This window comes from Pistacia vera, unplaced genomic scaffold (genome assembly GCF_008641045.1).
Source record: "Pistacia vera cultivar Batoury unplaced genomic scaffold, PisVer_v2 Contig70, whole genome shotgun sequence".
NCBI classification, from domain to species: Eukaryota; Viridiplantae; Streptophyta; class Magnoliopsida; order Sapindales; family Anacardiaceae; genus Pistacia; species Pistacia vera.
The window spans coordinates 318,883-343,756 of NW_022196557.1; the positions used below are offsets into that span (position 1 = coordinate 318,883).

Here is a 24,874-nt window from a genome sequence, read left to right on the forward strand (position 1 = left end):
ATAAGGAATCTTTCTTGCAAATTTAATTCACTACCAAGTGTTCCCAGTGTCACATGAAAACCAACATAAAGAGATATTACAAATAGGAGCTATAGACATAACCCNTACTTTATATAAGAAAATTAATTTTAAATGAAAATAAACTAGTGTTAAAAGTTGATAAACTAAATAATTTTAGAAATTTAATAATCCAAGAACCATCTAAAGTATTTGAAGAAGTAACAAGTTAAGGGTGTGTTTGGTTTATTATTTTGAATAGGATTTTAGGGATAGTATTGGATAGTTAGATAGAGTTATTATTACAAGGTAAATTTTAAAAATTTACCAAAAAACCCATAAGTTTACTAATTTAACTAAATACTCCCATATATAAATTTTTTGTAAAATAACAAAAACACCACCACCACTCACAATTTCCACCAATACTTTAGAATAAGGAATCTTTCTTGCAAATTTAATTCACTACCAAGTGTTCCCAGTGTCACATGAAAACCAACATAAAGAGAGATTACAAATAGGAGCTATAGACATAACCCAAAACATTCACTTTCAAGTCTCAAAAGCATGTTTCAATCATCTTCTCTTTCAGGGAGCAGGCCGCAAGGCAAGAGCACTTTCTGCACATACGGATAGAAAGAATGAACATTAGGGAATTTCCATCAGTAAGTTAAGATTTAAGAAGAGTAAATGAAACATTTATTAAGGGTTGTGAACTTTAACTTACAAAGCTTGAAAAGTTAGACACAGAATATATAACCATTCATTCTATTTTTAATCCAATGACTAAAATCTAAATGCCACTACCCAATAACATCATGCATAATTGGATTAAAAGGGGGTGCTAAAGACAATCATCAACACCATTCATTCTATTTAATCCAATCATTAAAATCTAAAAGCGGCTACTCAATAACATTGTGCATATCTGGATTAAGAGGGGTGCTACAGACAATACTCAACACCATTCATTAGTACAGTTACTACCTCCTTGACCTGTTTCACTTACAAAATAACACTTTTATCTATTTATTTGCACCTTAATATCTAAATAAGAACTCAAAGAGAGTCTTTAGAGAGGTGGTTGCACAATGCGTGCAGCACACACATGTTGACATGGCCTCCACGATCTGACAGATATAATTTCACAAACTCATTATCTATCTATTGACAATATCACAACCATGCCATCCAACAAATCAAGCTTGCTTAATGCTTCAATTGCTATAAAGCCAAGTTCCAAACTGTTATTTTTCAAAATGTATTAACATACTTTAGATGACATCATTCCAATGAATATTTAAAATTCTCTCTGTTCTCCACTACTCCTTTATTTACTCACAACATTGATAATTTTTCTTATCTCTTCTCCCTTCTTAAACTTTTTATTATTCCTTTTAATAAGAAAAAATCAGTTTCACTTTGTACTCCCAAACAAGCAAGAATTACTTAGATAGATAAAAAGCAAATTAAGATTTCAATGGTAGGCAACTAGTGCATACTTGCACACATAGAAAAAACATGCAGACAATACAGATGAATTATAAACATCATGCGTATACACAACGCCATGTCAATGTCACTTGTAATAAATAGGTGAAGTCCTCATCTTATAGTGACCAATACTGTCACATGATTGTGCAGTTAATAATCATTTACAAGCTATTCCCACCGTTATTAAATGATTGCTTATGATGAATACCTCCCTCGCAAATCCTTTCTCACACCCAAACAATCCAGAACACAAGAATACACCTCCAAACTATTCAATATACAGTAAACAAAGCAACAATTCACAAATAGCAAAATGGCATGAAATGAAGATAAGTATCACTGTAATATTGCGAATAAACGGAAACAAATGGAACAAATGAAAAGACAGACTGGTCTTCGAGGGCCAGCACCTCCCAGGACAGACACCAACACAAATCTCAGAATTCCTCCTACAAACTCTCATGCTCTCCTTTTTTTTGACACTCAGATCCTAACTACCCTTGCCACCTGTCCATAGCACCCAATTTCCCCTTTTGTCCCTCCTTAGCCCTTTGTTTATACCTAATTGAGATATGATAAACCAGCCATACTAAGGTTTACAACCGTAAAGGGCATATTAGACATAGGAAGGTTGTTAAGGGAGCAGGGTCCACAAGGTACAGTGTCATGGATGAGAGTCTGTGTTGAGAATAGAATTGCGTGAGTAAGGGTAATTGTGGAAAGAACTGTATATAAGAGCAGCGAGGGTCTTGCAGCAGGGGTATCTTTTTTGGCATTGATAAAACAGTGGAGGTTCCTGACTCCTCGAAATGCCAGGGTTTTTGGGTTACATTCCAATCATCACATATCATTTCTGTTTCATTCAAGTTATCAGATTAATACAAATTGTGCTGAGTTTTTATCAGTTCTGTTCTTGTTGTTCTGGTTATGGATTGACAGTGAGTGTGTGAGAACTGTTGCCTTTTGGTTGTGGTTTTAGTTTGTTTGCAGGTGTACTGTATCATTGGTATCAGAGCTAGGTTGGGGAATGGTCAAATCCAAGATGGAGAATAGGATGGATAATGTGGAAAGGGAGATGAGTACGGTTAAAGAAGACATTGGAACTTTGAAGATTGATATGGGTAGTGTGAAGGAATACTTGATAGAAATGAGAGAATTATTGCGCATGAGAGAAAGAGAAGGAAGAAGAGCCAGAAAGGGAAAATCATCTTCATCCGCAGAGACTTGAACTCCAGTAGAAACAAGGAACCAGATCGGGACGACAGTGGGAAAGAGGATAAAAAGAGTACCCGCAAGCTTGAGTTGCCAATCTTTAATGGCGAAGACCCATTTGGATGGTCCTTCACAGCGACCGTTACTTCACCATCAACCGTTTCAGGAAACAAAAATGGTGGAAGCACAGTTTGCATGGAGGAAGAGCACTGAGCTGTATCAATGTTCGAATCCAGAGCACCATTCCAGTCGTGGAGAGTTCAAAACGCATTGATCGATCGTTTTCGCCTTCATTTAAGGGATCCTCATATAGGGCTTTAGTAGCCTTGAAGCAAGATGGGACGATACAGAATATAGGGAACAGTTTGAAGCCAATGCCGCGCCATTGAAGGATCTGGGTGAGGATCTGTTAAAAGGGATATTTGCGAATGGGTTAAAGGAAGAAATGAAAGCTGAGTTCATCTGTCTCAGCCAATTCATTGTTTGGGCTAATGGATCAGGCCCACAAATTGAGGAAAGAAATTAGGTGCTGGAAAAACAAAGGCCCAGGGTGTTTAAAATCAAATGGGCCGTGAAGGCATATTCGCGGGTCAGCCCAAACCCGGAAATCTCACGCCCTAAACTGGTGGACTCCAACGCAAAACACCAGATTCCTTTGCGTTTTCGTCAATACCGTAAACCACCTGACGACGAGAGAGGGCGACTGAGTCTGTGGGTGTCCGTCAACCGGAGGCCAACTTCCCGACTCTCCGATGCCGACTCCAGTCAAGCGAGAGCGTGGTCTCTGCTACCGTTGCGACGAGAAATTCGGGCCAAATCACAAGTGTAAAAACCGATCTCTGCAAGTTTATTACTTTTGGATGATGAAAATCAAACCCACCTGAAATGAGAACAGAAACTTACGAAATGCCATCGGTGAAGGTAAATCTCTTGCTCTTTCCATTAACTCTATTGTGGTATTGCGTCAGGGAAAACTTTGAATTAAAGGGGGAGATTGGGAGTGAGAGTGTGGTGGTGTTGGTGGATAGTGGGGCTTCCCACAATTTCGTGTCCCATGAGGTTGTACAGAAGCTGGGATTAAGATGGATAAGGGAGACCCTTTGGAGTCATGGTTGGAGATGGGTGTACTTTTCGGGGAGAGGGATTTGTAAGGATGTGAGACTGAAACTTCAGGGATTGAGATACAGCAGGAGTTTTCCCCGTTTGAATTAGGAGTGCAGACGTTGTTTTGCGAATTACGTGGTTGAGTAGTTTGGGGGATGTAAGTGCCAATTGGAAGAGATTACAATGGAATTTGTCTGGAATGGCAAGAGTAAACTGAGAGGGATCCTCAACTGGTAAAGACTGAAGTCTCTCTAAAAACCGTAGTCAAGTCTGTGCAGGCTGCGGGAACGGGCTACGTAGTGGAATTTGGAGCCATAGGTCTTAAGGAAGAACCAACGCAGGAGGAAACTGACCCGGGAATTCTGGAGGTGATGAATAGCTACCCAAAATTGTTTGACCAAGATCCTAAATTACCACCCCATAAGACCCATGACCACCCATAAAACTCCACCCAGGGTCCAAACCACCCAATATCAGACCCTACAAATACCCGTACTTTCAGAAGAATGAAATCGAAGGCTGGTTGAAAGAATGTTGACTGCGGAATTATACAGCCTAGTGTTGTCCTTACCCAGCCCTGTCTTACTTGTCAAAAAAAAGATGGAGTTGGCGATTTTTGTTGATTATCGGGCATTAAAAGACATTACAATACTCGATAAATTTCCGATACCGACCATTGAAAGTTATTGGACGAATTGCTAGGGCAACGATTTTCACAAAACTCGATCTCAAGTCCGGATACCATTAAATTAGGGTGCGGGAGGTGACGTTCCCAAGACACCTTCCGCACAAGAGGGACATTACAGTTCCTTGTGTGCCTTTCGGACTCACTAATGCACCCTCACTTTTCAAGCCTAATGAACTCAATTTTCAGACCCGTCCTTCGTAAATTCATCCTGGTCTTCTTTGATGACATCCTTGTGTACACGCCCTGCATATCAACCCACATCCAGCATTTACAACTAACTTTTCGATTTTGCAGGAACACCAGCTGGTTATCAACAAAGAAACTCGTTTGGCCAATCAAAACTGGAATATTTGGGTCATCTGTTTCAGCAAAGGGAGTGGAGGCAGATCCGAAAAAGATCGGCCATGGTATCTTGGCCGCGACCTATGAATGTAAAGGGTTGAGAGGTTTTCTTGGACTGACAGGGTATACCGGGGTTCGTAAAGGTTATGGTTCAATCGCATAGCCCCTTACTCAGCTACTTAAAAGGACTCCTTCACTTGGAATGATTCGCCAACTACTTTGATCGGCTCAAGGAAGCCATGACTACTGTCCCAGATTTAACAGTACCATATTTCACTCTTCCCTTTGAAATTCAGACGACGCATCTGGAAGAGGCTCGGGGCTGTTTTGGTGCAGCAGGCTCGACCTATAGCTTTCCTCAGCAAGGCTTTTTCCCCGACAGCCAAGCTAAATCGGTTTAGGACCGAGTTGATGGCATTGTTTTTTCTCAAGAAATGGAGTCACTACTTACTTGGCAGAAATTCATAATTAAGACGATCAGCACAGCCTCCAGTTTTTAACAGACCAACGATCGAAAACCCCGGAACAACACAAATGGATTTCCAAGTTGATGGTTTTACCTTCGAATTCAGTACTACCCAGGAGCTTCCAACCGAGTAGCAGACCTCTTTCAAGAAGGGAAGATGGGACTGAATTGGCACACTTGTCAGCCTTATCTGCGGTACAGTTCTCAGATTTAATACATGGGCTTCGGGGACACAAACAGATCCAAAACTCAAGGAAGTCATCCAAGACCTTCTCCTTGACTCTTCTAGTCGACCCAACTACCGTCTCCGCAAGGGCTGCCTCTTCTATAAGGACAGGTTAGTTATTCCAAAGACGTCCAGATTTGTCCCCATATTACTGGCCGAGTTCCATCAGAGTCCTAGTGGCGGCCACTCAGGTTTCTTCAGAACGTACAAGAAAGTCTCTTCAGTAGTTTATTGGGAAGGTATTCGGGGGGATATACAACACTTCATCAAAGCTTGCACTACCTGTCAACTTAATAAACATTCCTCATTAAAACCGGTAGGCCTTCTACAGCCTCTTCCCATTCCAGAACAGGTTTTTGAGGATCTATCTATGGATTTTATCGGAGGGCTACCACGCTCGAAAGGAGTAAATAGAATCTTCATTGTTGTTGACCGCTTGACCAAGTACAGCCATTTTTTCTGTCTTGGTCACCCTTACAATGCAAAGGATATGGCTGCCATATTCGTGAAAAACGTGGTCAGGCTCCACGGATTCCCTAACTCCATTGTTTCTGATAGAGACAAACTGTTTATGAGTCAATTTTGGCAAGAGTTATTCAAGACCGCCGGTACTGTTCTGAAATTCAGTTCGGCTTACCACCCACAGACCGATGGGCAAACAGAGGTGGTCAATAGATGTCTCAAAGCGTATCTCCGCTGTTTCTGCAGTTCTCAGCCACGACAGTGGCCAAATTGGTTAACTTGGGCAGAATATTGGTACAACACAACCTACCATGGGTCCATCCAAATGACTCCCTTCAAAGCTCTCTATGGCCGAGACCCCCCCACCCTTTTAAAATTCACAGACTACCCTTCAGCGATGGAAGATGTCAATGTCCACATGACTGAAAGGAATTCCATGTTACAAGAGCTTAAAGAAAATTTAGTTAAGGCTCAAGCCCGCATGAAACACAATGCTGACCTTCATCGGAGAGACGAGTGCTTCCAGCCTGGTGACTCAGTCTTCCTGAAGTTATACCCTTACAGGTTTAAATCCCTTGCCCGGAAATTGAATGAAAAGCTCAGCCCCCGTTTCTATGGGCCTTATACGATTTTGGAACGCATTGGACCAGTGGCTTACAAATTGGATCTGCCACCCACTGCCCGTATTCATCCTGTCTTCCATATTTCTCAGCTCAAAAAGTCCCTACATCAATCGGTGCCCATCCAACCCCTACCGGAATCACTTTCTGAAGACCTGGAATTATTGGTCCAGCCAGACGCGGTTCTCTCTGTGCGCACTCTTTTAGATGGATCCAAGGAGGTCCTCATCAAATGGCAGCATTTACCTGATTTTGAAGCTACCTGGGAACCATATGAAGTGATTCACCAGCAGTTTCCTCAGTTTCACCTTGAGGACAAGGTGAATCTTCAAGCGGGGGGGGGTATTGATAAACCAGCCATACATAAGGTTTACAACCGTAAAGGGCATATTAGACATTAGGAAGGTTGCTAAGGGAGCAGGGTCCACAAGGTACAGGTGTCATGGATGAGAGTCTGTGTTGAGAATATGAATTGCGTGAGTAAGGGTAATTGTCGAAAGGGGAACTGTATATAAGAGCAGCGAGGGTCTTGCAGCAGGGGTATCTTTTTTGGCATTGATAAAACAGTAGAGGTTCCTGGCTCCTCGAAACGCCAGGGTTTTTGGGTTACATTCCAATCATCACATATCATTTCTGTTTCATTCAAGTTATCAGATTAATACAAATTGTGCTGAGTTTTTATCAGTTTTGTTCTTGTGTTTTCTGGTTGTGGATTGACAGTGAGTGTGTGATTGTGTGAGAACTGTTGCCTTTTGGTTGTGGTTTTAGTTTGTTTGCAGGTGTACGTATCAAGATACTAGGTCCAGTTCCATCACATTATGTGCACATGTTTGAGACATAAGGTGAGAAACAGGTGTCCACCTCAAAAAAATTTAATACATAGAATCAATGACCTTAATTTTTACATTAAGTTATATTTCATATCATTACAGTAAAACACTATGAGTCGCCACTCAATCTGACATAATGTCTAAGATAACTAATTATGCATGTTAGACATAATGTCTTATATTGGAAGTGCATTAATCCGATGGTTACAAAATAGGGAAATTTGTATAAGAAATGTGATGCTCTTTAATCTTGCCCCATGCTCTTGCAACCGACTATGAACTATTAATAGGATCCTCTTTCACCAATTATATTATATCAGATTTGCTAAATCAAAGATCATGCAATTCCATCTATCAAATTGGTCAAACATTGACAACCATAAAGGAACAATAAGCTGGAAAGTTTTCTAGCTATTAATGAAGTTGGGGACATCATTTTTCATATTAAGCCTTTATCATGTTGACTCTTCATTACTAAATCAAAGGGTGAGCCAATTATTACAAAAATCAAATATACCACATATGCAATGATAATGGATAGATAGAAAATGATTTCATTCCACTTTTATAACCCTAGTCATGGAATAAACTACAAACTGAATCCCCAAGCAGGCTGAATCAAGTATTACCTCAAAGAAGGCACTTGCTTCAAGCATAGTTCCATTGGGTGTCTTCCCAACAGAAACCATGACTCCACTTTCATTCTCTCCCCAAGAAACAATTTATAAGACATGATTATCAACTAAGAAGCCAATTAACATGTCAAGATGGTTCCCCAAAATCAATGTAAATGAACCTCATACAACTCACTAGGTTATAGGAAACCTTATGACCCAAGTTAAAATACATTGTAACTACAACCAATGAGCATAAAATAATCAATCAGAAGCAGAATCATAATGCAAGTTGAAGGCTCTCAACAGGCAAGACTGTTTCCAAGAAGAATAGAATGCCAAAAGAAAAATCTGATTGCTTGTTAATCTTTAAAAGGATATGGCCTCACATTTATGGAATAAGAAAACAGTCAACTCGAATAGTTGAAATTAAGGATTTACTGTGTTGAGTTAAGCCCAGAATTGCATAATTAAATGATGTAAATTTAGACTCTATTCAAAACCATAAGAGTACAGATGTGAGCTGAAATTTATGCCATTCTCCGCAAGGAGGATTATAATTTGGCGCTGCACCGCTAGTGCACCTACCTCTTGCATACATGTGGGTCACCACTGGATCCACAATGACTGTAATAAACTTGTGCAATATATAAAGACATATTGCCTAACTTGCCAAATAACGGAAACTATTATTAACCAATTCAATAACTAACCCTGGAGATAGGAAACTTTATAATTGCCAATATAAAGAGACAAAACTTAGACAGACAAACTAATATTTCAACTATATATAGCCAATTAAATCAACTTACTTTTAACCCCACTATGCTTTATAAAAGGCCAAGTCTTTCAACTCAAAAGTCATCCAACCTTTATTCATATTCAATAGCATTTATTTTCTAGTTCTAATTATATCTCTATAGCAACTTCAACTTGAACTACACAGGTTCCTATAAAACAACTAAACCATGTAGTTTCTTGAAGATGCAAAATTGGTCATTGTGAACTGAAAAGAATCTAGTTCGCTTCACATAGTTTGTTTACAATTATTTCTTGTTAATGGTTTTATGTTAGTGTTATAGTTAATACACCATTTCTAAGGTCCATGGCATCAATAGCAGTAAATATCAAGAAGAGTATGCCTTGATACGCATACAGATGTCAGCCACCTTCATGAACCTTGAAATCTATTTATGTGGAGAAGAAAGATTATTATAAGGAAACAAGGAAAGTCGATCCCACTAGCATAGTTAATTCTATCTTCACATAAATAGTTGAACAGTTTTGCACCTTGATCACTAAAGTTCGATGCAACCTACATTATGTACGAGAAAATCCAAGTATATTCAAACTCTTATGAAATAGCCCAAGCTACATCTTCAAACATAAAAGTATATTCAACCATGAACAAATAAATTTTGAAAAAGCCAACGAAGAACAAAGAAATTAAGTAATAAATTAAGAAAAGGAAAAAAAAACCTGCATAAAGTTATAGTGCTCTCTTCCAATGGATTCATTCTCAGCAATGGCAAAGTAAGACAAAATGGGGTAGTGCCCAACATAAGACGCATAGCTATCACGCTGAATATTCACTGCCCATTCACTACACAATGCAAAACCACTAATTACAACAACAAACCTTACAAAATACATATAAATGTCATAAAGAATGACTAGAAGCTCACAATCTGTTCAAATCAGCATGGCCAGTACCAACATATTTGGTCTGCAGATGCTCTAGCTGGGAGTTTATGTTAAACCTATCACTGGCCTGCATATTATTAACAAGAAAGCTTCTTAATTTACAGTGTTTCAAAAAAGTAAAAAATAAAAATAAAAAAAAATAAAAAAAAAAAGAAAAAGAAAAGGAAACTTAGAAACTAGAGATTCATGAATAAAAAATTACCTGCATCTTTAATGTACTGAAGAACAATGAACGGAAGGGGAGGGGAGGGTTTACTCGGTCTTGAATCTTGAATTGTAAATACATGTAAAATAAATGATATAAATCTCAGTTAGATGATGCTTGGTAACAGATATAGTTAGGACTCACACTCATTTTAACATGTCCCTGAAACATTATAAAGATGAAACCTTTCACATTTTGAAATTTTGCTTTACTGTAATGATTATTGATTATTAACTCAATTTGTTAGGAATTTATTTAATATTTATTCTTCATTATTGTGTAAATAATTCTATAATATTAAAGAAATTGCAACTATAGTAATTACAAATAATGTAAAACATGTCCAAAATCATCTGGTAGACGGCAACAAAGCAACACACATCATGGAAATATCAGAATGATTCCAGGGTGCAATGTATTACCTCAAAAGCTTTGTGGTAGTAGTCTGTCTGACTCAAATAGTATAACAAAGAAGCACAACAAAAGGTAAGAAAATACTGCACACGGCAAATTTGAACAATTAAAGTGAGAAATATTGGAAGCATCAACCTTGACATAACCCACAATACAGTATAATTAAACTCTTAACATATAAAGTATATAATTCCATTTGTGCAAAATAAATATGAGAGAAAGTAATTAGTTTAAACCACCTTATATAGGTGTTTTAGAAACATAAGTGAATGAATAATTTCTATATATTAACATATAGTTTTACAAGTGTTAGGTGTTCATGAGATATATATAGCTGACTCAAGGCTAGAAATGATTATATAAATAATTTTTATTATGTGATTAAGGAACCATAGTCCTTGATAGTTCCTATATGCATATATGCTTCTTTAGTCAATATTATTCAATTCAACCATATCCTATTGAATATAATCTTGTGAGGTGTCATAGTAAAGAAAAAGATAATTGAAATCCAAGTTCTACCACTCAAACCCAGTCATCAATAAGGGCATGTACTATATTTAGCAATTAAATGCTCTTCATGAAATTTACACAACTAGCCCAACTTCATTTTCTTGCCAATATGCAAAAAAAGACAAATTGCAACATTTGCTTTGACACCCAAATTCATGCATTCTTTCTATATAGAGTACAATTAAATACCGTTTACATATATAATTATCTTTAGAACTAAAAGATATAACATAAATATTCTAAATATAAAGGGGCAAAACAAGAAAAAGAAACAAAAAAATACAATGCAATAATTTAATCAATTTAATTAGAGTATAATATACATCATTCCCAAGTAGTAACCAAACCCGAAAGTGTGAAGGCGTAGGAATATATGTTATGATGTCATCTTTTCCCTTTGTTTATCCTTAAACATATAAATTTAATTTACTAAAAGTACTTCAAAAAGGTTCCTCATACATTTGATCAAATATTACTTGCACCAATCCAGAACAAGAAAAGCTTCATGGACAGTAACAAAAAAAAAAAAAAAAAAAAAATCGAATCAACACTGCTTTTACTCGATTAATTACATCTTTCGAAAGGAAAATAGAAAACGAAATTACCATAAATTTTGTTATTCTAAAATATATTTATGTCTATTTTAAACTAACACGGTAAAACAATAATTAAATAACAAAATTTCTATCGGACACAATGCAAATTTTTCACTCGGGCATTGGGAGAAAATGAAAAAGAAGAAAAAAAGATAATGAAAGAATACTTACCAGCGCGACGGCGTTCTGGTCACTCGGAAACCTTTCTAAGGCGCGGAGTTGGTGGCAGTCCACAGTGGATAAAAATTGAGACGGTATTTCAGAGGAGAGTTTGAATCTTGAGAGGGGAGGAAGATGCATTGTTTTATGAGTGATCGGGTGTGGCAAAGATTACTCTTGAAGAATGAGCTGCTTAACTATAGAAGGCAATAATTTTCTGCCACGTGGGAGGAGAGTTTTTAATTTTTTATAAAATAATTTTAAAATAAAATAAAATTAAAAAGTGAGAGAGAGAGAGGGAAAGACCACCTCTTTTGCACGTGAGGGGTTCAAGTTCTCATTTCTTTAGCGGTTTCGACCGTAGAAACACCCTAAAGCTCAAACGGCTAAACGCAGCGTCGTAGCCAAATCGCCGTCGCCGCACTTGGTGAGTGTGGAGTAGTTGCTTTGCTTAGACATGGTGAGACTTACTGCCGACTTGATTTGGAAAAGCCCTCACTTCTTCAATGCCATTAAAGAGCGTGAATTGGATCTTCGAGGTTCCTCTTTTTTCTCTTTCTTTTTATTCATAACATGAACATATTTTTTTACCTAAAAATCTATAAATATTTGTTTTTTTTTTTTGGGAATTTGTAGGTAACAAAATTGCTGTAATTGAAAACTTGGGAGCTACAGAGGTCAGTTGTATATATTTATAAATGGTGGTTGTTTCAAATAGAAGGACTTTTGTGAGTTTGGTTTTCTTATTGTGGGGGTGTTGGCAGGATCAATTTGATACTATTGATTTGTCCGACAATGAAATTGTGAAGCTTGAGAACATGCCTCTTCTTAATCGTTTGGGTACTTTGATTATTAACAACAATAGAATTACTCGAATCAATCCCAACATTGGAGGTCAGTTTTTTAAAACAAGCGCAATGCAATGTGTTTTTACCTTTTTTTAGGTGTTTGACATTGCTTTCTGCTGCAGAGTACTTGCCAAAGTTACACACTTTAGTTCTCACAAACAACAGGTTTGTCAACTTGGTGGAGATTGATCCTCTCGCATCACTTCCCAAGTTGCAGTTCTTAAGTTTGTTGGATAATAATATCACCAAGAAGCCTAATTATAGGTTGTATGTCATTCACAAGCTGAAATCTCTGCGGGTTCTTGATTTTAAGAAGGTCAAAAATAAGGTAACTCTATCATCACCAGATTATGCACTCAATGTATGTATGTACATTCTTTCGTGAAATGGCACGGCTAAGAATTTAGAAACTTGTGAAACATCCAAACTTTTTCCTCCTGTAATGGAAACATTTTAGTCAATTCAATTGAAGTTTGAATCTCTGCATGCTTTGAAATTAAAACTAAAAGATAAGGATAGAAAGGAAGGGAAATTAAACAATCTTGCTAGTTTTTTTTTTTTTTTTTTTTTTTTTTTTTTTTGTATGGCTTTGTTGATTAACAAGTATGTTTGAACAAAGATTTTATCTCATGCAATGGTAAGTGTAGGGACTTCAAAGCATAATACTACAGATTTTGGTTTAAGAACAGCCTCTTCATATCATGCTGTTTAAGTTATCCCTTTAATATCCCGTTGGACATGACAGTGGCTGAGTAATGATTTCTAAAAAAGAAAAAAGATATCCGCGCAGGATTAATGTGATTATGTTTTTAGCCATGATGATGTGAAATATTGATATATGAGGTGGATAGATTCTAGCTGAAGTCTGTGTCTCCATGTTTTTCCAGACTTTGAAATGTTGTTATCCTTTCTAGTTGCATATCTTATAAACTATTACTCCTCGTATGCTCGTTATGTTACATCCATGGTGTTTGCTTAAGTTATACCTAGCTTCACAAAGAAGATGACTGAGTTTCAAATAGAATGACATCATATAGTGGCTTTGGTGTTATCATAATAGGGATGGTAAAATTCTCGAAAACTTTAGAACCTAACGTTTTTGTTTAGATAGTCTAGAATCCGTTGCACATTTATTTATGAATTGATTTTTAATGCATATTTTCGGGTAATAGGAGAGGCTGGAAGCAGCAAGTCTTTTTGCCTCTCAAGAAGTTGAAGAGGAAGCTAAAAGGGAATCTGCAAAGATGTCCGCACCAGTTGAAGTTCCAATTGTTTCAGAAGTTCCTCCAGAGGATCAACAAACTCCAAAAGTGGTTGCCCCCACTCCTGAGCAAATTATTGCTATCAAGGTATTTTGTTTATTGCATCAAAATACATAGTCATATGAGAAGCTCTATTATGCTTTTCTGTAGATTAGAGTGCAGCAAAAGGTTGAAAATCATATGATTTAAACAACTTGACGTTAGACAGCTAAATATGATAAGTTGTTTGAATTTCCATGCAAAAGAAAAAGTAGTTATTGGTTATTTGAAGATTTGTTAATGTAGGTTCAAACCATGAGAGAGTAAACGTAAATATAGCATAGTTTGAGTGCCTACTGGGAAATTATTTTAAATATTGAAATTCTTGGGTGATCTTGTTGTCATGTGATATTTGCTTCTCTCATAGTGCTAATGCCTTAAAATGACTTCTGCATGTTCTGTTACAGCATGCTCAAACTTATATCGAGGTGATATTGTATCTCATTGTTGTGTCATTTGTATGCAGGCTGCCATTGTGAATTCCCAGACTCTTGAAGAGGTTGCACGACTTGAACAGGTACTTGCTTGCTTAATAGAAAGAATGTTTTTTTGAATTTGTTTTGTTGTCTTCCATTGTCTGTGCTTGATATTAACAGTATCCTTCTACATGGAATATGCATAACAGGCTTTGAAGTCAGGTCAGCTTCCTGCAGATTTTCAAATTCCAGATGATAATGACAAGAAGAATGGCAAAGAAAAAGATGAGAAAATGGTCTCAGACAGTGGAGCTGAAGTTGAGTCCAGCAATATGGAAGAACATGGAAATGATGAACCTGCTCCCATGGAACAGGTATCTCTCATGCCTCTTTGTGCGTTTGTACTAAGTTCTTTTATTTTCATTTGATTCTTTTTTATTCTCTATCCTTTTCTTTCTTCTCTTTGCTTGTCTGTCATGAGGATTATAAAGTCCATGCATTCAGTTGCTAAATCTATGATTTAAGTATTTAATTGGTTTTTGGTTAGTGAGCTTTACTTTAATCTTTTTATGTTAGATAAACTTCAATTTTTAGTAGATTGACCAGTTGCCTGAGTGGACTGAGAGATGTGATTTTATGGGATGCTGTATGTGGAGATAGGGGGAAAAGTTTGATGTCAATCTTCCAATGCCTAGATGTGCATGCACATTGGAATTTGTTAGTGAATTTGGTAGTTTAGTAAACATTTAATCCAATGCTTTTTGTGGTTTTTGTGTGTTCTAAAACCATCTTCCTTTTGTTATGGTACTGGATGCTTATGCATTTCACTTGCTGCTAATTTGTTGGTTTGTTTTTCATTTGCTTCATCAGCAGGCACATTATTATTTGGCATCTGTCCGGGTTTCTGATATTAATGCCATGTTTTTTCTGTTTTGCCAGGAATAGAAGGCTAGTCTGCATTCCAGTCTATGTGAAGTCTTCTCTCTTTGAGCTTGACGGGTTGTATCGTCAAGAGAACATTTGAATTAGTTTTAGAATTTCAGCTTATCAGGGGTTATATGCTTGTAACACTATGCCGGATGTGAAAAACTTTTCTGTGCTTCTTTGACCCCCCCTCCCTGCTCTTTACCCGTTTTCGTTGTCAGGACTGGAAAAACTAAGAGAGGTAGTTTGTTTCTTCAGCTAAAATGTAGGCATGGCCAATGTATAACTTGATATGTTAGGATGTATACAACGTTTACCATGTTCTACCAGAATTTGGAAATATTATACCATTATTTTGCCCTGGATTGGTGGATTTGCAGTTTTAAAATGAAGTATTGCTAGCTTATCAGCACAATGGGAATTGAATTGCTGGACGCCTGAGATTAAATTTGCCAGGTGTTTCAATAGTTGATTATAATAAATAGTTATTGAATCAAATATTTAAGTACTCGAGATATTGATGCAGGGGATGCTCGATGTGTAAGCAAATTAGCTTGTTATATGGCATAAGCTGCAGTTTCAGTTAGAGATTTTGGGAAAAAACAAAACATTTTATGGTCCTTGGTTGTGATGAAAATTCTATAAGAAATGTATTAAACTTATTTTACTTCTGGGCAGACGATTTTTTAATAGTGGTGTTGCATTGAAACATTTTCTTTTTACGGTGATGAAACATTTCCAAATTTATGAGAGAATTGTTAATGGAGGTTGCGTATTATCATTCTCAGATCACTTGAGTTTACTTTACCACCACATCTTTCTTATACGCTTTGCTTTGGCATCTTGAAATATCAGACTTGAACGCCCATTTCACCAAGTTCACAAAGTACAATACAATACCGGGGCGCANATATGGAAGAACATGGAAATGATGAACCTGCTCCCATGGAACAGGTGTCTCTCTTGCCTCTTTGTGCATTTGTACTAAGTTCTTTTATTTTCATTTGATTCTTTTTTATGCTGTATCCTTTTCTTTCTTCTCTTTGCTTGTCTGTCATGAGGATTATAAAGTCCATGCATTCAGTTGCTAAATCTATGATTTAAGTATTTAATTGGTTTTTGGTTAGTGAGCTTTACTTTAATCTTTTTATGTTAGATAAACTTCAGTTTTTAGTAGATTGACCAGTTGCCTGAGTGGACTGAGAGATGTGATTTTATGGGATGCTGTATGTGGAGATAGGGGGAAAAGTTTGATGTCAATCTTCCAATGCCTAGATGTGCATGCACATTGGAATTTGTTAGTGAATTTGGTAGTTTAGTAAACATTTAATCCAATGCTTTTTGTGGTTTTTGTGTGTTCTAAAACCATCTTCCTTTTGTTATGGTACTGGATGCTTATGCATTTCACTTGCTGCTAATTTGTTGGTTTATTTTTCATTTGCTTCATCAGCAGGCACATTATTATTTGGCATCTGTCCGGGTTTCTGATATTAATGCCATGTTTTTTCTGTTTTGCCAGGAATAGAAGGCTAGTCTGCATTCCAGTCTATGTGAAGTCTTCTCTCTTTGAGCTTGACGGGTTGTATCGTCAAGAGAACATTTGAATTAGTTTTAGAATTTCAGCTTATCAGGGGTTATATGCTTGTAACACTATGCCGGATGTGAAAAACTTTTCTGTGCTTCTTTGACCCCCCCTCCCTGCTCTTTACCCGTTTTCGTTGTCAGGACTGGAAAAACTAAGAGAGGTAGTTTGTTTCTTCAGCTAAAATGTAGGCATGGCCAATGTATAACTTGATATGTTAGGATGTATACAACGTTTACCATGTTCTACCAGAATTTGGAAATATTATACCATTATTTTGCCCTGGATTGGTGGATTTGCAGTTTTAAAATGAAGTATTGCTAGCTTATCAGCACAATGGGAATTGAATTGCTGGACGCCTGAGATTAAATTTGCCAGGTGTTTCAATAGTTGATTATAATAAATAGTTATTGAATCAAATATTTAAGTACTCGAGATATTGATGCAGGGGATGCTCGATGTGTAAGCAAATTAGCTTGTTATATGGCATAAGCTGCAGTTTCAGTTAGAGATTTTGGGAAAAAACAAAACATTTTATGGTCCTTGGTTGTGATGAAAATTCTATAAGAAATGTATTAAACTTATTTTACTTCTGGGCAGACGATTTTTTAATAGTGGTGTTGCATTGAAACATTTTCTTTTTACGGTGATGAAACATTTCCAAATTTATGAGAGAATTGTTAATGGAGGTTGCGTATTATCATTCTCAGATCACTTGAGTTTACTTTACCACCACATCTTTCTTATACGCTTTGCTTTGGCATCTTGAAATATCAGACTTGAACGCCCATTTCACCAAGTTCACAAAGTACAATACAATACCGGGGCGCATTTGTAATCAGTCATTCATATAAATGGCTGCAATTTAAAGTAACCATCTAAAGGGAAAGAAATTCGAAAAGCTATTATGAAAAGATAGTTCAAATTTTTCATATAAATGGCTGCAATTTAAAGTAACCATCTAAAGGGAAAGAAATTCGAAAAGCTATTATGAAAAGATAGTTCAATTTTTTTGACAATTAAGCTTGGCTCTGAACCCAACACAAAACTTTGAATAGAAATTACAAAATTTTCATGTCCCTAAGAATCATCTTGTTTGAAAGATGCCAAAACTTATGCAGCCAACTCTGAACGAGAGGCCCATGGCAATGGCATCCTAATAGTTTGTATTCACACCATCAGCTTATCCTGTAGCTTCCATTTCACAAAATCTATTCCACTAAATTTTGCATTTTTAAGCTTCTTTTCTCCCATGATAAATATGTAAGGAAAGAACCCGTCTTCTTCATATATCCTGATTTCGATAGAATGGCCTGGCCTGTTACAATAATTATATAGACGAATCAACAAACAAAATACTAAAATTGCGGAAATGAAATATTAATCTGATGATTATAAAGAAGATTATAAAAGGAAGCTCCCTCAGAAGGATTAGTTTTCAACATATACATTCAGACAAGGCTGAAACTTATAATATATGTAGTTAAATCATTGGGAGGATAAATCATTTCACAAACACCCACATTAATGAAACACATACAAAAACCAAGTAAGGAAACAATCTTGACATTGGAAAACATAAAAACATGAACCGATAATGGATTTAAAATCTGATTTTGAAGTTTCTCTACAAGAACAAAGTAAACAAAAACAATAAAGAGAATCAAAAACTAAATGAAAATCAACAACAATAATTTTAGATTAGATTTATATACACGTATTGTAGACTATACATACATACTGGAAAGAACAGCCCTCCTACCCTCTGAGTTTGATAGGAATCAGGTACTTGGTGTTTTTACTTTTTATAGCAAATTTAAGTTCCAAAACCCTAACCCTACCAGGCGTCAATAAACTAACCATGGTTTACTAATATTGTATTTGTATGAGATGGTAACAAGATTTTACCATTTTCACCCTTTTAAGTGACAAATTTATGGATTTTTTAACGTAAAAGACCCTATATATTATATTTTTTATAATTGAATTTAATATATGTGTTTTTCAAGATGAGATTTGGAATATAATAATTGATTTTATTAACGAATTTGTAGAAGGATTTCATATTATTATGCTGAAGATTTTATTTAATAAAAAGAAACGTTTTAGAATTAATTATAGGTAACCCAACATGACGTGTTTTGGGCTTCAAACCCAAAAATAATATCATGAAGCCTTGTAATGCTAAAACAAATAATATCATATTGATTCATTTACAACACATTCAACACTAAGGAGACGTATTGTAAAGTTCCGCATCACCCCGTGCGAGAGGGGGTGCCCATATATATTGGCTATTGACCTTAACCTAACATGACGAATTTTAGGCCTAAAGTCTAGAAACAAAACCCTGACACCCTGTAATGCCAAAGCTTACAATGTCATGTTAGGTCATTTATAACAAATATGTGATTATTACAATGGATTTGGTGAACAATTCAGAAAATAGTCACATTTAAAGAGATTGTAAATGCATATTCTACCAGTCTAAAAGGAATATGTCCCGAAATCACTGTAAATTAAAAGATAGGTTACCAAGGAAAAACAGATTGACAATTTCAGTAATCCTTGTGGAATTATTGATGATTTGGCAAAACAAATTTACACATTGAATTGATCAATCACTGCCTTCCTCACAAACATAAGTTAAACAACCAATCACAATTTGAATTTTCATGTATAAATGAAACAATCAGCACAGCAGATAATCACCAACCAAAACTTCCCTAAGAATTTCAAATTTCACAACCCAACACAATACAGGATACTCTTACTTTAAACATATATCATAACAATAATCATCATAATATCATCCATGTTATAAGGTTCACAAAAAAGTAAATGTTCAACAGATACTTCCGCCATAACCAAAAATAACAAAACCAAATGAGAGTATGTCAAAGACATAGCATTTTATTACAAACCATCCATAGCTTGCATACCGATGATATATATATTATATATTATATATCTGAAAGGGGTCTTTGTCCCAACAATAACCAAGCGACCAACCACACATGGCCCCTTCCATCCTTAAGCAGTAGCCCTTCTGACCTTTCATTTCCATGATTTCTTTGCGTTCGATCATACCGAGCTGCTCCATCACAAAGTCCATGTGGCATAATAGTATTAAGCTTGCTTTGCAGAGACATCATGCAATTGCCCCTGATAACAAAAAATATAAGATGATATACAGAAAAAGGAAAACTACTAGAAATGAACTCCAATTATAGACAAACATTGTGTAAGCCCAACCAATCAAGATAAGGCTAATACACAAAACACAAATTGTAAGATTAAAGAGGAGTGCAGGAATTTAAACCTCAATAGAACTTTGAAGAACTTTTGGAACACAGAAACTGGGAAGCAAGCGCGACATGTCGCGCACTGGTACAGGGTTTTCACCCCATCTCCCTGCACCAGCAGTGGAGTATGTTTGATTGATTGCTATTCAGAATCACCGTAAACTTCTCCATCATCAGAAAACTCATCAAATGTCCTCATATCAAGCTGGTAACGGAGGATTCCCCCAATCCCACCAAAGCCTCTGCAGAACTGGGATCCCTCTTGCGACTTGTTGGTAACAAACTCAAGTGTGCAACCAAATCGCCTGTATTCATTAGCAAACCATTCGAGAAGTGGCATCTTTTCCTGAACCTCCAATTCAGCATTCGTGCCAGAGTCACGGAAGCTGCTCTGGTTTGTTTCTTGCTCCTTGTTCAAGTGTTTTATTATAACTTCGTTGTTGGTGGTGTTTTTCAAAGTGTACCTATTCATATCCAGATTTTCCCAAACAATAAGTGTCTCAACAGCACCCATTTCCAAAGCTTTCAGTGTGTCATCAACACCGAAAACATACTTTCCAGTGTCCTGACTTATTTCTTCGAAATATTTCCCTATCAGGCGCTTCTCTTGTATAAACTTCACATTTGAAAGGATTTCAGCAGACAACTCAATTGCCTGATTAAACCCATTCTCCCCTCCATAAGAAACATCCACAACATTCAGGATTTTCGCCTGAAGGCGGGGATCAAACATATCAGACTGACTAAGCTCAGTTTTAAAGTCAGCTGAACCAGCAAGTATCAGTCCTGAAACATTGGGCTGGCTAGTGGAAGGATTGATATAAAACTGTGTAGCAAGTTCAGCGGTCTTCCTTACATAGTTGTGGCGCTTTTCCATACGGAGCCGAGCAAACCGTAGTGCTGACTGACCTCCTCTTCCATGCTTCTTAGGAAGGTCAACAGAAAACTTATGAAGGACCTCACGTGTGTTTCCACTTAGTGTACCAAAAAGAGTCCCGTTACCATCCATGACAATAAAACCAAACTTGTCATCAGATTCCAGAAGTTCATTCAGAGCTTCAGTATGAAACTTGTTATCACAAAGGTAAAGAGATGCATTAATAGGCCTGAAAGGCTCAAAGTCAATAGTGACCTTCTTTTCCTTGCCATCATCAGTGACAATTGTTCCCGTGTAAAGCACAAGCCCATTCGGAGGAACCTTGTTGTAAAGCTTCAACCTTTGCTGAGCAGACGTAATGGCCCCCAAAACAGATTGACGATTAACCCTACTTTTGATGTTCGAAGCAGTTCCAAATTCATCACCAAGCATTTTAGTGACACGCGCAATCTGATCACGCGGAGGCATGATAAGAGAAATCATGCTTGTTCCATTGCCTCTTGCTGCCTCAAGTGCTTTGATTAGCTTCTTAATCTTCCATATCTCAATGTTTTTATCAGTCTCGTGACCGTCTGCCATCGCAAAAAATGCAATAACTGCCCCCCCCCCCCCCCCCCGCCCCCCCCAAAAAAAAAAAAAAAAAAAAAAGAGCAATAAATAAACAATAAACAACAAACAAAACCATAATAACTGAGTTTATATATTAAACAACAGCACTTGCAGAAAGATGCTGCATCACTAACTAAATAAAAAATTAAAAAAAGACACTCAACACTCAAAATTATAAATTTAAAAAAAAAAAAAAAAAAAAAAAAGAAGATATCCACCAACACATCTCAACTCGGAAAAGAACACATTTCACATGTACGCAATCATATTAGATTATATTATTTCCAAGAAAAATAATAAATGCCTTTTTCAAGCCAAACATCCAAATATTCTTTTTATCTCTAATAAATAAGAAAATATCGGCTTATTGTCAGAATTAAAACGATCGAATTCAAAGCCATCACTTTAAAATTATCTAATTAAATAACAAATAATAATAATAATCATGTTACGGACATAATACAATTCAGATATCAATCAAATTTCAGAGTTTCAAATCTCAGTAAATCGATATACAAAATCAGCAAAAATAAAAAATAAAAAATAAAAAAATCAGAGAAATTGAAAAGGCTTTCAGATGAATTGATGAATCTACAAACAAATCGAGTAAAAAGATAGACATGTATGCGGATGAGGAGGAAAGAGAGACACCTGAGAATTGCAGATCGAATTTGAGGAGAGAAGGAAGAAGAAAAGTTGTAATTGGCTTAAATTCTAAGAGGAGGAGGATAACATGAGACGCTAAATACAAACGAAAATAATAAAAGGTATTTATAGTGTCACTAATAACCAGGTATCCCACCCTAACCAGACAATTTAACCATGGTTAGGTTTTGCTTTATTTGAGTTTAGTAAACCGACTTAACTAGAGCGTTTGAGATAAAAATTTGTTTCACCTTGGATTTTCTGTATAAACCCTTATTATTAAGAAACTACCAAAGACACCCAACATGTTGTTAATAGAATTGGTTAACGGAGACATCGTCTTTTATATTAAGACTTAAATAACCTTATAATCTCCAAAACAAAAAAAAAGAAAAAATCAAACAATTTAACAACATCAGGGAAGAAAGGAAACATTCCATCATTACTTACTTAAAGAAACACTCAATTTTCCGCCACTGTTTTTGGACAAAAAAGGGGAATCCGATTCTAAAAGAATTTGGGAGGAATAGGGTATTCCGAGAGTGGAAAAGGGTACAAAAATCCTTCTCAACCCTCTTTTTAAATGTTTTTCTATTTTCATCTTTAAAAAATTGTATTTAGATTTTAATTATTCTATAATTTAATTAAATATCGATAATCATCATACTTTAAGAAAAATAAATTATTGTTCTATCCCCACCATTTATATCCATCATCAGTGACAGGTCTATGCCATTACCATTGTAATCAGTTGATCAATGTCATTGATCTAGACTATCACCATGACCGACAAGTCAATTCCACCACCACTGTAGCCAGTCGGTCATCATCGTCAAAAGTGGGAATCAAGTGTCACCTACAACGCATTAGATATATGTGGCTAACAATTTGTCTATCTAGGCAAGTTCCGAGCAACCTATTATATGATGGAGATTACATCACGCACAGTGATCATACTACTACGCATGACATTATCTTCAACATAATCGACAACCTAAACTTGCCCAAATCAATAGATCGTCGCCCACCAATATCCTACACACCAAAGGTGACTGCATGGTTCCCACCTCCAGTGGTGTTGACCAATGGTAGGTCAAATTTGAAAATTTATTTATTTATTTCATTAAAGAGAAAACATTCATTTTAATTGTTAAATAAAATAATATTATATTGATTTCTATTTATAATAGTTTATGTTAATTTAAATATATTTGTTATAAAGTTATTTTTATCTGATTAAATATTAATGATTAAATTGTGTGATAATATAATAATTTAAATTTAGAGGGTAATTTTGCAAATTTAATTCCAGTCCAAAAAGCGAAAAAATAGTGAAATACTTGTGTTTTGATGTTAACTAGAAAAGAAGAAACTAATAAAATAAAAAAAAGAGCAATGTTAGTTTTACAAAGACAATCTCCACCCTTGATTTTCATGATTTCTCTCTCTCTCTTTCTCTTTTTCCATTTTTTCTTTGTTTTTTTTTTTTCTTGCTGATATCATACAACTCTCTTTGTATGTGTATTTGTAAGGATAACATTTTTCATAAAAAAAAAACCATCTGGAAATTTCTACATGAGAGTTGTTGAATCCAAGGTGCAAAACAATAAAACAAAATTTACAGATAGAGAGATTCTACATAAGAAGTATATTATGTTGTGCACCAAAAATCCTAAATCACCTCTCCTTTACAAGAATGAAAAAGCTTCTTATCTTCTCTACCAAAACCTGTGGTATTGTCTTGTGATTGTAAGCAATTCATGATGTGCAGATTGTTGACCATCAGCTTTTATGCAATTGAATTAGATGATAAAAACAATTATAACAAAAAACAAATCCTTGAACATTTTCCGCAAGTAAATTTAAAAGTGCTCTGGGACACCACAAGCACACCTGTAAATCTTTGGACTTTGCTCCAGAGAGAATTTGATTATCCATGAGTTTTAGTAGCTAAATAATACATCACTTATCACATTAACTACCAAAAGAAATGAACCACAGTTACTTTCAAATCAGATCAAGCAATGTAATTTGTTTAGTTCCAAATCAACCAATAAATCATATCAATTTTCCAAAACATGGGATACCATCATGAAGTTTAAATCTGCCAGTGTTAATTACCACCACCTAAAAAATCTTTTTTATCTATATCCATAAGCTAAATCACTACAAACCAATCAGAATTCCTACTATTTTTTTCTCCTTGTTTATCCAAAAATGCTTAAATGCAAAGTTTTCTGCCTGAATGAAAATTAAAATAATTGACTTCGACTCATTTCAACCCCCGTCTAGTTTTAGAGTTCAGTCAACTAATCCACACAAAATGAATAAAGATTTTATGTATACATATCGTTTTAAAAAAAAAAAAAGGGTAATGATTATGGAAAAAGATATGAATGCAAGAAATGCAAAGTAGTTCACATGAAGCCTAAATTCCTGACACTGACAGTCTTATGATCATATAATTTATGATTATGATGAAATGACATGATAGAAATTTACAGAAAAGTGCTATGTTCCTGTCTAATACGAAAAGAGTCAATAATAAACCAAAAAAAAAAGAACTAACCAGATAAAGCTGAGCAACAAACAAAATAACATAAATAAGGATACAGGTGCAGACAAAGTGTTGTAGCATGCTCCAAATTTCTGGGTAAAACACGCACCAACAAAATCCCTACTATTGATCAACTCTTAATTAAAACCATATTTAATATATAT

The 24,874-nt window shown here is 35.8% G+C and overlaps 3 protein-coding genes and 1 long non-coding RNA gene across 4 annotated transcripts; 2 read left to right on the forward strand and 2 right to left on the reverse strand.

Moving 5' to 3' along the window:
• Positions 1-366: 366 nt before the first annotated feature.
• Positions 367-9,832, reverse strand: LOC116114107 (uncharacterized protein At4g14342-like). Its single transcript, XM_031400261.1, has 3 exons — positions 9,741-9,832; positions 9,535-9,658; positions 367-617 (listed from the first exon to the last, which is right to left on the reverse strand). Exons 1-3 carry the CDS (start codon positions 9,830-9,832, stop codon positions 570-572), a joined length of 264 nt encoding a protein of 87 aa, XP_031256121.1. The 3' UTR covers positions 367-569.
• A 2,128-nt stretch (positions 9,833-11,960) lies between these two features.
• LOC116114092 (U2 small nuclear ribonucleoprotein A') lies at positions 11,961-15,508 on the forward strand. The gene is made up of 8 exons (XM_031400244.1): positions 11,961-12,185; positions 12,283-12,323; positions 12,411-12,540; positions 12,617-12,822; positions 13,667-13,843; positions 14,262-14,312; positions 14,421-14,585; positions 15,151-15,508. The coding sequence occupies exons 1-8, from the start codon at positions 12,104-12,106 to the stop codon at positions 15,154-15,156; spliced, it is 858 nt and encodes a 285-aa protein (XP_031256104.1). The 5' UTR covers positions 11,961-12,103; the 3' UTR covers positions 15,157-15,508.
• A 537-nt stretch (positions 15,509-16,045) lies between these two features.
• Positions 16,046-17,012, forward strand: LOC116114110. Its single transcript, XR_004125508.1, has 2 exons — positions 16,046-16,089; positions 16,655-17,012. It is a non-coding gene; the product is annotated as an uncharacterized LOC116114110 (long non-coding RNA).
• Positions 17,013-19,450: 2,438 nt separating this feature from the next.
• LOC116114090 (eukaryotic peptide chain release factor subunit 1-3) lies at positions 19,451-22,236 on the reverse strand. The gene is made up of 3 exons (XM_031400243.1): positions 22,160-22,236; positions 20,040-21,495; positions 19,451-19,882 (listed from the first exon to the last, which is right to left on the reverse strand). The coding sequence occupies exon 2, from the start codon at positions 21,476-21,478 to the stop codon at positions 20,165-20,167; it is 1,314 nt and encodes a 437-aa protein (XP_031256103.1). The 5' UTR covers positions 21,479-21,495; positions 22,160-22,236; the 3' UTR covers positions 19,451-19,882; positions 20,040-20,164.
• Between the last annotated feature and the right edge of the window lie 2,638 nt (positions 22,237-24,874).

Coding starts and splice junctions, on each gene's coding strand:
- LOC116114107 (XM_031400261.1), bottom strand. CDS start 9,832: ATGCAGGCCAGTGATAGGTTTAACATAAACTCCCAGCTAGAGCATCTG. Junction 9,659..9,740: donor CATGCTGATTTGAACAGATT/GTGAGCTTCTAG, acceptor TGCATTGTGTAG/TGAATGGGCAGTGAATATTC. Junction 618..9,534: donor AGCACTATAACTTTATGCAG/GTTTTTTTTTCC, acceptor CCGTATGTGCAG/AAAGTGCTCTTGCCTTGCGG.
- LOC116114092 (XM_031400244.1), top strand. CDS start 12,104: ATGGTGAGACTTACTGCCGACTTGATTTGGAAAAGCCCTCACTTCTTC. Junction 12,823..13,666: donor TTAAGAAGGTCAAAAATAAG/GTAACTCTATCA, acceptor TTCGGGTAATAG/GAGAGGCTGGAAGCAGCAAG. Junction 14,313..14,420: donor AGGTTGCACGACTTGAACAG/GTACTTGCTTGC, acceptor TATGCATAACAG/GCTTTGAAGTCAGGTCAGCT.
- LOC116114090 (XM_031400243.1), bottom strand. CDS start 21,478: ATGGCAGACGGTCACGAGACTGATAAAAACATTGAGATATGGAAGATT.